This window comes from Sebastes fasciatus, chromosome 2, assembly GCF_043250625.1.
Source record: "Sebastes fasciatus isolate fSebFas1 chromosome 2, fSebFas1.pri, whole genome shotgun sequence".
Lineage (NCBI taxonomy): Eukaryota > Metazoa > Chordata > Actinopteri > Perciformes > Sebastidae > Sebastes > Sebastes fasciatus.
The window spans coordinates 16441095-16453194 of record NC_133796.1 but is presented as its reverse complement, the minus strand read 5'-3'; the positions used below and the strand labels follow the sequence as shown (position 1 = coordinate 16453194).

The window sequence follows — 12100 nt, the reverse complement described above, 5'->3', positions numbered from 1 at the left end:
TGGTATGCCAGGTCTGCTTTGACAGAGAGAATAAAGACAACAATCCTTTTCTCATCCCTTTTGTCTTTTCTCATAAGTCTGGTTCTAAGAATATTTTCAAAGGGAATCAAAAGCACCAGCGCTGATGGAACAATTGCATCTAATTGTGTCTTCTCAAGTCACCTGCAGGTGTTAAAACATTATGCACGTCTGATAAGCGAGAGCAGTGTCGCTCTGCAAGAAATTCAACCGCGTTGAGCTGAGTGAAATATGTTTGTTTCTTTTGCATCACCGGGAGCTTTTTCATGAAGCTGACGATAAACTTTATGTTGAAAAGCTCACTATTGTTTATGACTTCAAACAGTCACAATATGAGTCAACTTACTAACAGTCATTTTAACAAGTAAGCTTTGAATTTCTCGTACCGATAAAAAATTAAATGGTGTCAAAATTAAAAATCAATGCAGTTGTTGAAATATTTATCTGCTCCTCTAAGATTTTCCAGCATTACATCATTATCCCCGGCTGCGCACAAGAAAGCAGTCATCAAACATAGTTTATTATTGCAAGTGATTATCAAAGAAATGAAGATGTTTTTGTTCATGATGATAAACTCAGGAGGATTTTCAGCAAAAGGACAGAGCTACGCTGTTAAATTAAAACATTACTGTGTTAACACGCTCAATCTGTTATTAATACGACTCATCCATTTATCCACTTCTCTCCAATTTTTCTCATTTCTCTCTCCCCTTCCTCTCGCCTCCACACTACCTCTGTCCTCCCTAATCTCAGGAGAGATGGTCCGTCAGGCCCGCGTGTTGGCTCAGGCCACCTCAGACCTGGTGAATGCCATGAGGTCTGACGCCGAGGCCGAGGTGGACGTCGACAATTCTAAGAAGTTGTTGGCGGCTGCTAAATTGCTGGCTGACGCCACCGCAAGGATGGTGGAGGCAGCAAAGGTGAGCAGCGTGTGAGACACAAAGCATATTATATTTATTGTGTTTATTACCAGCAGCAACAGCGACGCCGGTGTTGTTTATACCCTGTGAGTCTGTGTGTGTGTGCACACTGTACAGATGTGTAGTTGAGATCAAAATGAATGTTGAGTTCAAAGATGGGCGTGGTTCGGTCAAGTGGGGAAGTGGTTATTGGCCCAATTCGGCATCACTGCTGGTGTGATCCCATTGCAAGATGGTCTCTAGTTTTCTTGTAATTTTGCATTTATATCTCAACTTTTGTCAACAAAAAGCGGTAAGTTTACTGAACTGAGGAGCTTCTGTAAAACAAGCTTTAGTCCATGTAGCATAATTCACCAAAACCGTTCACACAAAGAAATTTTTTGAGTGGATCTTTTTGGCAAAAGCTTTGGTTTTAATCACAGTTGTGGCATTTCTGAAGACCAGATAAAAATCTACAGGGCTGGGCTTTATTCTCATATACAGGGTGACCTTTTCAATGACAGCAGAGGGTAAAGAAGCCGGGCCAGAGGCCCCAAGAGTGGTGTGTGTGTGTGTGTTTGTGTGTTTGTGTATGTGTGCAAGACAGAAAAAGACCAAGAATGACAGTTTGGAAAGTGATTCTGCTTTGTTTTGCTGGTAAGATGTTCTTTCATTTTTATTACACGGCTGTGTTGAAGACTCGATTCTGATTCCAATCACAACCTTCTGCGGTCTGTAATTTCTGTATTACAGACCGTTACTATGTATAACAGACCGTTGCTATGGGCGCAGCTCTGATGTCGGACTCTGGCGGACTGTTTTTGTGTCAAAATATTGATTTCTTAAGTAAGTAGCCGTGTAATATGCGGGATAATGTACAGCTAGCGGGTCATTGTTGTGAAAGAATCCCAGACAGGACGATGCTGTGCACGGAGGGGTCTCTCATCGCCCTACAGTATCCCTTATATGAAATATGACCTTTAAAACTTTCATCAATAAATGTATGGGACATGGACAGATCTTTAATTTAGAAACACCCGAAACCCAAGGTGTGTTAGTGAAAAAAGGTTTTCCAATCTAGTTTTCCAATGGTTTTAGATGGTAAAGTCAACATCTGCAAACATGGTCATGTCGGTCCACAGACATTAGTGAGTTAGTGAGCGGTTTTATTAGTTCACAGATTGTTTCCTTTCTAATTAGATTTGTCTGAATTTAGAGATCTTAGTTGTGAATTAGAAAAATGTGTTCTCATCCCAGTTAAAACACCTTGTGTGCTTTGATTATTGTTATCTATGTAGCAGCTGCAGGATGTGTCTTAGATATCCCTCTCAGACCACAGAAGACATGCTTGCATTTAGCGTGAATGGGTCAACACATGCAATGCTCCTAACCTGGGTCTGCCCTTTGGTTTTCGTTTCTATAATTGTCATAGACTCACTATTAGAGTTGCTACAATACTTTGCTTGATACTGAAGGCTTCTTGGAGCTCTTTAAGCCACAATTTATTCTCTCTTTAATCTCAAATATACATGAACATAGTTGTAAAACTCTAAATTGTTGAGCTATTTCTTTGCTGGCACTGTTCATCATATTGAATATCCTGTGTTAACATGGCAGTGAGCAGTTTTAGTTAATTGGAACTAAATCCTTGGCCTTGTTTAATCCTTTGGTTTAATACCAATGTTTTTGGAAGTGCAGTTGTAAACTGCAATGGCCAGGAATTAGCCTGTAAAGACATCTGAGTGCAAAATGAATAACCAAATAAATACGAAACTATAGGGTTGAAATATCAGAATCCAAGCGTTTAAATTTCCCCTCCAGATCTTCTCACACCTCAAGTTTCCAGCGTAACACGATTAAGAGCTCAAACTCTTTCTCCCCACTCTGCTGAAGGCGAAGCTTAGTTTTGCCACTCATCCCGTCTTCCTCTTTCCAAACTATTTATCTGCCATCTCTTCTTCATCGGCCTCATTATCTGTCTGCAGAATCACACACTGATATTAATAACTCTCCACTTCCACCATGGAAATTAAATGACGCCCTCCAGCTGGTTTGATGGTCGAGTTTGATGCCAGACTTATCACCGTCGCAGATGTACATTTATCTGTGTCAATGGAGGCCGACACTTCAGCCATCCGTTGCCTTGGTAACCGATTGATTGAGCTCGTGCAGTTTAGTTTCTGGACTGTACGTTTTACAGCTGACTGAGTTTATACTCGTGTTTTTTTTTTAGCCGATGATTTGTTTCAGCGAGACACTTGCTGTACATGTATTGTATCGCTGTAAAACAGACTTTGCTTTCTGAAGGCTAGTCCCCCATTACGCATTCATGCATGTCATATCTTGTCACTTTCTCTGGAAATCAGCACTTTTTAATAATTATGCAAATTGACTGTTACATTTAAACAGTGTCAGCAGTTGCCAAGAGGCAGATGACAGCTGCAAACACTGATTTGAAGCTGGTCACTAACTTCAATTTACTGTGATTAATGCAAAGTCAAGTGCCGAAACATTTTCCACCCATGAAATTACTAGAAATTAACAGCAAAAACCTTTTTTTTTCTGTTTGCACACTTCTGTGCCTCGTTCATAGTGATGTCTATGGTGACTTCTGCCAGTAGCATCTGTGGGGTTTAACATTACTGACACTAAAGCTGCAATGATAAATTGATTAGTTGTCAACAATAATATTAATCGGCAACTATTTTGATATCGATTAATCTGTTTGAGTCACTTTTTAGGAAAGAAAAGTAAAAATTCTCTGATTCCAGCTTCTTAAATGTGAATATTTTCTGGATCTTTACTCCTCTATGACAGAAAACTGAATATCTTTGAGTTGTGGACAAAAACAAAATATTTGAGGACGTCATCTTGGGCTTTGGGAAACACAGGTCAACATTTTTCACCATTTTATGACATTTTATAGACCAAACAAATAATCAACAGATTAATCGACAATGAAAATAATTTTCCTCACCTCTCTGTGTAGCTGCAGGTGAAGCTACCGAGTTCCCAGTTAATGAACCTAATGGCAGCAGGCTTAGCTTTCTCTCCAACAACAGGAGACACTGAGGTGCCCTGATACTGGTCCCCACTGAGCCCAGTTAACTTGCACCGCTGGAGTCATAAACGGGAAGATAAAAAGAGCTGCTTGTTAATATGAATAAACAGCATCTCTTGACATTTAGCCATCATCAAAGAAGTGATGAAGATGAGCTGCAGCTGAGTTTGAGTGCAGTGATTTAAATCTGCGTCATTTTCACACAGACTTGTGACTTATGTACTGCTGGCTGTTGTGTGGGTGTGTCTGCTGCTCGTCCTAGGAGATATTTGTGATGTGATGAGTGCTAACATGTTTATTCAGGAAAGATATTTCTTTAAAAAAAAAAAAAATCCTTTTTTTAAAGATAGTTGAAAGTCAGGGAGTATCGTGAACAGATCATTCAGCCTTTATTTATTATTTTAATAAATTGTTATTGCTATATTTATTATTTTAATGAGTTCTTAGTACTATATTTATTATTTTAATAAATTGTTATTCCTTTTTTTATTATTTTAATGAATTTTTATTACTATATTTATTATTTTAATAAATTGTTAGTATATGTATTATTTTAATGAATTATTACTTTATTCATTATTTTAATAAATTGTTAGTACTATATTTATTGTTTTAATAAGTTAGTATTATTATATTTACTATTTTAATAAATTATCATATTTACGATTTTAATAAATTATTATTACTATATTTATTTATTTATTTATCTTGTCTTGTCAGCTGTTTCCTCATCCTGCTTACCTGTCATCTTGCATTTGTTGATCTGTGTTTGTGTGTGTGTGTGTGTGTTTGTGTTCTCAGGGTGCGGCGGCGTATCCAGAGAACGAGGACCAGCAGCAAAGACTGAGGGAGGCTGCGGAGGGGCTGCGTGTGGCCACCAACGCTGCTGCTCAGAACGCCATTAAGAAGAAACTGATTAACAGACTGGAGGTGAGTGATGCCGGCTTAACCTCTACCACACTTTGTACCAACACAAAATGTCTACTTCAGGAGGAGGAATCTGAAAATATTTACAATAAAACATGACGTCAACACCAAGACCAATCCTAAATGTCACCATCTCTAAAGCACCAAATATTAGGATACCATATCACCATCTGTTAGTAAAAGATCAGCGAGTATTAGATGTTGATTTCATCAGCATATCTTTCACCATTAAATGTCAGGGTTTGTAGACAGGGTTTGGTTTGTTGTTGCTCTTTTTAAATTGTCCTGGAGGAAAGAGAGTAATCTATCATCAAAATGGATCGAATGGGGCTCATTTGCCTGAAGCTTATTTGACTCACAGCTCAATTTCTCTTCAAACTAAAATATTGAACTCATTAACAGGGTTTATGAATTTTACATGCTTAACAAGTTCCTTGTCCTTTTATAGTTTGTTATGATGTGCAGTTGTATGCGTATTGTAATGAATGATTGTAGTAATATTAGAGTTTTTATTAACTTCAATAATTTATTAGTTTTGTATAAACAAGGTGTAAGACCTTAAATTGAACTTGAAAACTTGAGACCCAAACTTCTATTTATGCTGTATTTACACTCAAATGCATTACAATATGCTGTTGATTTGATAATTTCACGCAGCGTACATTGACAGAGATGCTTTCAGTTTATCATCTTGTGGAGAGACACTTTGGAAATAAAGGAAAAACAAACCCATGTATAAAAACACCAGGACAGTAATTTGAAGTCTCTTATACCACAAACTCGACAGGAGAACAATCCAGATTCAAAAGCACAAATTAAAGTCTTTGCTTTAAATGGACACTTGAGGGACAGACTGATACAGAGACAGACACAGAGCTACTGTTTAACCATATTTTACATGTGGATGTATTTATGGGTCTTCGTATTCCTCAGAATGCTGCCAAGCAAGCTGCCGCTGCAGCAACGCAGACCATCGCTGCTGCTCAAAATGCTGCCGCCTCCAACCAGAACACTGCTGCTCACCAGCAGCTGGTGCAGAGCTGCAAGGTGAGAATCAATGCTGACAGTCACTCACCTTTTGGTTTGTTTCAGTTTTCCTCCTTTTAACGAAGCATTTAAATTGTTGACTTCATAATATTTTTCTTTCATATCCTTGCTGTAATGTCATTGTAATGTGTACATACAAATTGCTTGCTTGATGATATATAGAATAGTATAATAGAGGGGTTTTATGCTGAGGCTTTTATTAAACCGTGAAGTCTTCATTTTGACTGTATTTAAACCTGTGTATATGCATGTGTGTGTGTGTGTGTGTGTGTGTGTGTGTGTGTTGTGTGTGTGTATAGGCAGTGGCGGACCACATCCCACAACTCGTCCAGGGGGTGCGCGGCAGTCAGGCCAGACCAGAGGACCTCAGTGCACAACTAGCACTCATCATTGCCAGCCAGAACTTCTTACAGGTGCAGTACACACACACACACACACAGACACACACACACACACACATAATATGGCATTACCATTTCTCACTTTTGCTGGAGGGGAGATTGTTAAAACTTTATATCCACATACTCACATTGAGTAACTTCAGTCCTACATTGGGAACCAGGCTGAACAGAGTATAAATAGTGTTTCTGCCTTGTGGGGATCCATTGAAAATAGGCCTGTAACCTCTTTTTGATGTAAGCAGGCAGTTAAAGAAGCAGTGGTGTGTATGTTTAATGCCTCAGTTGCAGTTACAGAGCTGATGGAGGAGCGTGGAGTCTCCACAAATACCAACACATACTTAACCTTTGTTCCTTGTTGTTGCCCGGGGCAACATTTATTTTTCTAAGCAGCTCCTCACTGCTCCCAGAGAAAATATATTTTATTGAATTATTCTTTCTCTTTTTTTCTTTTCCAGCCTGGTAGTAAGATGGTGACCTCGGCCAAGTCATCCGTTCCCACGGTGACGGATCAGGCTGCAGCCATGCAACTGGGTCAGTGTGCCAAGAACCTGGCCACCTGCCTGGCTGAGCTGAGGACGTCTGCACAGAAGGTACAGTATAGACGCACTCGCATATGTGGCAGTGCATGCAGGAAGTCACTGCATTTTACATGCAAATACATGCAAAAACAAACCGAATACACTCGGATCATTCCAGACGGACACTGTGCCTGCTTCTTGGTTAAAATCACATTGTCATCTTGTTGAGAGTTGTAGAGTTATTTTTGTACTGCTTAGTCGACATTGGATGCACTGAAGCGTAAACTGCTGTAGGGGAGGCTTTTAAATTGCACATTAGTTGACCTGTGTGACCTATTTTGATGCATTTTCCTCGAGTGCAGCAAGTGTATGTTTTGTGTATAGCGATTGTTTGAGTTTATAACCAGCCGAAGCTGACAATACAATATTTTTTTGTTACAGCATCACTACTTGCAAGTTCAAAACACAAGTAATAACCCCTGTAACTGTGTGAATTGTGAGTGACAACAGACTCCCGTTTATTGTCTAGGCTCATGAAGCCTGCGGCCCCATGGAGATCGACTCTGCACTCACTGCCATCCAGACCCTGAGAAGTGAGCTGCAAGACGCCATGCTGGTTGCTGTTAATGCCCAACTGAAACCACTACCTGGAGAATCAGTAAGAGATGTTTTTTTTAGACCCATAAGATTTACTCAGGATTCATTCTTCCAAACGAAACATGAAAAGAGGCGGTTGCATTAAGTTGAATCAAGTTATACATAAGCTATTTACTAAAAGCATCTCATGCCTGAAGCAGGGTCTAATGGGTTTATACTTAGTTATTAATTACTTACATATAAAGCTGCTGTTTTATGTTATCTCTGCTTTAGTTGGAGAAGTGTGCTCAGGATCTGGGCAGCACCTCTAAGTCGGTGGGATCCTCCATGGCTCAGCTGCTCACCTGTGCTGCACAAGGAAATGAACACTACACAGGTTGGTACTGCTGACACACTGACTGCTTCAAAAATGTACTTGAGCCTCTACCGAGGAGCGGTCATGTAATCACCTCTATCCACCAAGTTTAATAGAAGATCCTTGATCTCATATTTTAAGGGCTAAATATGCGGTCAATGGCACAAACACTTTCATTGACTGTAAGTTCACCTATTTAGCTGCCAGCATCTTTTTCTTTGCAGTACACACTGTAAGTATCTTTCTCTTTTTCACATGACTTTGTTATATTTTAACTACTTTAGATGTGATTGAATAATCCATTTACCCAATACACAGTGTCAAAAGTCTGTTAATATTTTTACCCTGATCTCACATAAAGCACTAAATAGGCTGCTTTGTTTGATGCAGTAGGGTAACCTTTAGCTATCTCTGTTCTCTTCAGTTGTAAAAATGTGTTTTCCAAAGACTTTTCATTCCCTTTTATAGTGTCCTTGGTTGAAATACAGCACATGGTTTCCCATAGAACCTGAGGGGAAATACTCGTATCGACTGGAACCTGCTTTACTTTCCTTAAGTGATCTTGTTAACTGCTACATAAAGTATGGCTTCATTACATTTGTTTTATCCCATTCAACTGATGTGTTGTAAATTAGATGTCAAATGTCTCATGAGATATTTGTTTTTGGTTTCTGCCTGTGAGGCAAACACCCTCTTGGACAAAATTACATTTTGTCTGCTGAAATACGACGTCAGTGTTTAGGATTTTAAAATGAGTACATGATAGTGACATCATCTTGTCATAAAAATGATCCATGACGTCTCTGAGATACTTTCCTGATAGTAGTTGTCTGTGCTTTCTGTTCCCTCTGATCCTGTGTGTAGGAATAGCAGCCAGGGAGACAGCTCAGGCTCTGAGGACGCTGGCCCAGGCGGCCCGCGGCGTCGCTGCCTCCACCACAGACCCCAAGGCCGCTGCCGCCATGTTGGACTCCGCTCGTGACGTCATGGAGGGCTCGGCGCTTCTCATTCATGAGGCCAAGCAGGCGCTGATTTCCCCCGGAGACGCCGAGAGTCAGCAGAGGCTGGCGCAGGTGAGATGGTTCAGGATTGCTCGGGGGTACGGAGTCTAATCTTCTTGTCTGTCCTTTCTAACACAGCGGGTGACTCTTGATGCTGCAGGCTGGAAGGCTCAGACCTTCGTATTTCTGTCAGACTATAGCGCCAGTACCTTAAAGCGATAAACACCATCAAATATCACTGCAAAGACAATTCTGCGGGTTGTTGAAACAAAAATACACTCACAACTTATATTTGATTCTTCAGTTTCTCTAACCTCATCATCTCCATCCTCCAATAGTTCATTTAAGGAAATGTTTAGTTGTGTTTTTCATGAATGTTTTATTATTGTAGTTACATTTTTAATTAATTACACAGCAAACACACTGTTTTAACTTGGAACTCTTGGATGAGTCTGAATTTAGACTGAAACAGAAAGTTTAATGGACGTAATTTGACTTTTTAAGGTGGCTAAACAGATGCTGTTTATTTGTAAGAAAATTAAAAATGCAGCCTGTAAACTTGAAAGGAAAGTCAGCTTTTGCCCAACCGCACTTCTTTCTTTGCTCAATATATTTTGCTGAATATTTTCTTATGGACAAATCTGAGCCAGATGAATGTCCACATCTGCTCAGGAATACATGAAAGAGAACACCTGTCAAATGTAGCAAGGGACTCCTTTAATAAACCTGGTGGCATATGTATAGGCGAAGTGCCTTAATTATTTACGTCTTGTCCTCCTCATATTTTCTCCACAAAATTATATGTTTCTAAATAGCAACTTCGAGAAAAAAATATAACATAATACACATAATATAATACTCTTTTATCATTTGAAATAGCTATGAGATATAAGGTTAAGTTAAGAAGCCTGTGCTGCTTTTTTAACTTACTGGCTCTTCTTTGCTTCACTATGGTCCCTTTCATGTTGTCATGTGCTTCTGTTGTGGCCTCTGTGATGTGACAACCCCGTTTGTGATATGTTGCACCACCAAAGAGGACACACACACACATTTGGTTGATATTCTTCAAAGACAAAAGATAAAAAAAATGCAAAATGGTGATATCAATTATTCTGCAAGACTCCCTTGCTTGTTAGCATTTTTATTCAGATTTCTAGCTCAGCCTGGTTGTTGTGTATAGATAACACCCTCTAACCCGGTCTACTGTGAACCTGCTGTGTGTTTCAGGTGGCCAAGGCTGTGTCTCACTCCCTGAATAACTGCGTCAACTGTCTGCCTGGCCAGAAGGATGTGGACATGGCTCTCAAGAGCATCGGGGAGGCCAGCAAGAAGCTGCTGATTGAAACTGTGAGTTTGGTTTGTGACTCACCGGCAAAATTAGCATCATGTGCGTCTTTAAATGCCCCACAGCAAAAAGGACCCTTGAGGAATGTATCACGATTAATGACGCATACAAGTTAAAAGTGGAGATAGAAAAGTTTTGTGCGTTATTTCACTATTTTTAGCTATTTTCAAGAGCATTGTTCAATTACGTAGGTCACAGCCTGACAGGATGAAACAAGAATACTAACGTTTTATCACTAGTATACAAATAGGGAAAGTGTCACAGACACACTCATTATTATACACAGCATTATTGCAACCATTTCAACAGGGATAAGATATGGCAATTTTTGAATTGTTGCATTTTTTCAATTTTATCTTAAATCACTGAGTGAGTAAACTGACATTGTGGCTGTGGTCACACCTATGTGTAACTGATATGTAGCTGTTTTTTAAACTACAGTTAAATGTCTTTATATCATCATGAACTCCTCTGTGTCCTCCGTTCAGATCCCTCCAGCCTCCAAGTCCTTCCAGGAGGCCCAGTGCGAGCTGAACCAAACAGCAGCAGAGCTGAACCAGTCGGCAGGCGATGTGGTCCATGCCTCCAGAGGTTCCAGCAGCCAGCTGGCAGTGGCCTCTGGAAAGTTCAGCGAAGACTTTGATGAGTTCCTGGATGCTGGTATAGAGATGGCCGGGCACACTCAGGTCGGTATTGTCTTTAGAAAGGGCTCTAACAGCGAATTTTTCATTCAGTTGAGACAGCAGAAGCACTTTTCAAAAGCGTATGTTCACGTTGATGTGGGTTTGATGATGTTCTGTGTCATTTTAGAAAAAGGACGACCAGGTGCAGGTGATTGGTAACTTGAAGAATATCTCCATGGCTTCTAGCAAGCTGCTGCTGGCAGCTAAGAGTCTCTCTGTGGACCCAGCAGCAGCAAATGCCAAGAACCTGCTAGCTGCTGCTGCAAGGTACCACAACAAGCCACATCTACACATTTTTAATGCTTCGATGTGCTAGGTAATCTCTGTTAAAATTGTTAAAATGCAGCCTGATTGAAATTATTAATGTTCCCTATATAATATATACAAAAAATGCTGATGAACTGCATAAGCTTGCACACACAAACAGAGGCATACAGATGTAATCAAGGGTTGTTAACACATGCAAAACTCCTGTAAATGTGCTCACACGTGTCAAAGCCTCCATCGTCTCAAACACTGATTTCACCTTCAATGACTAGGGTGTGATTTATTTATTTTTTTCTGCTTGTTTGTTTGTTTGTTTCAGAGCAGTGACCGACAGCATTAACCAGCTGATCACGCTGTGTACACAGCAGGCTCCTGGCCAGAATGAGTGTGACAACGCCCTGAGAGAGTTGGAGGTAAACAGAACTTTACAACCTTGTGAACAAACAATCAGCAATCATGTCAGCAGAGCGCTGATGGGGGTTATAATTTAGGGTTTATTTACCATGGTCTATCTGAGTAGCACACAAGGACATTTCTACTAACTGCCTCATGTGTTGTTCATCTCCCAGGCTGTCAGAGGAATGCTGGACAATCCCAACGAGCCGGTCAGTGACCTGTCCTACTTCGACTGCATCGAGAGTGTGATGGAGAACTCCAAGGTAGGCCTGCAAATCAAACAGCCTAGTGATCAAACACCGAGGCACTCTGCACACACACACAGAGCTTAGCATCCTAAGCATTTCTTCTCTCTTTGTTCCGCCGGTCTTGCTCCTTTGTTCTGTCCAGGTCCTGGGAGAGTCCATGGCAGGTATTTCTCAGAACTGCAAGACTGGAGATGTGCCGTCTTTTGGAGACTGTGTAGGATCAGCCTCGAAAGCCCTGTGTGGCCTCACTGAAGCTGCGGGACAGGTACAGAAACAACTCTTGCAGTACAGGAGCTATTACATCATATTGACGCAATGCTGGTGCATGCTGATGGCG

At 40.4% G+C, this 12100-nt stretch overlaps 1 protein-coding gene across 4 annotated transcripts in view; it reads left to right on the top strand.

Annotated features, from left to right (window-relative positions):
* LOC141753401 (talin-2) overlaps nt 1-12100 on the top strand; it is a 116005-nt gene that overhangs the window by 79678 nt on the left and 24227 nt on the right. For all 4 annotated transcript variants that reach the window (XM_074612063.1, XM_074612053.1, XM_074612044.1 and 1 more), the window contains exons 22-35: nt 772-938; nt 4780-4908; nt 5839-5952; nt 6252-6365; nt 6809-6943; nt 7401-7529; nt 7742-7844; nt 8688-8896; nt 10052-10171; nt 10658-10855; nt 10980-11119; nt 11439-11532; nt 11689-11778; nt 11906-12028. In XM_074612063.1, the coding sequence (XP_074468164.1) occupies nt 772-938; nt 4780-4908; nt 5839-5952; nt 6252-6365; nt 6809-6943; nt 7401-7529; nt 7742-7844; nt 8688-8896; nt 10052-10171; nt 10658-10855; nt 10980-11119; nt 11439-11532; nt 11689-11778; nt 11906-12028 (1865 nt within the window). The remainder of the gene's footprint in view (nt 1-771; nt 939-4779; nt 4909-5838; nt 5953-6251; nt 6366-6808; nt 6944-7400; nt 7530-7741; nt 7845-8687; nt 8897-10051; nt 10172-10657; nt 10856-10979; nt 11120-11438; nt 11533-11688; nt 11779-11905; nt 12029-12100) is intronic.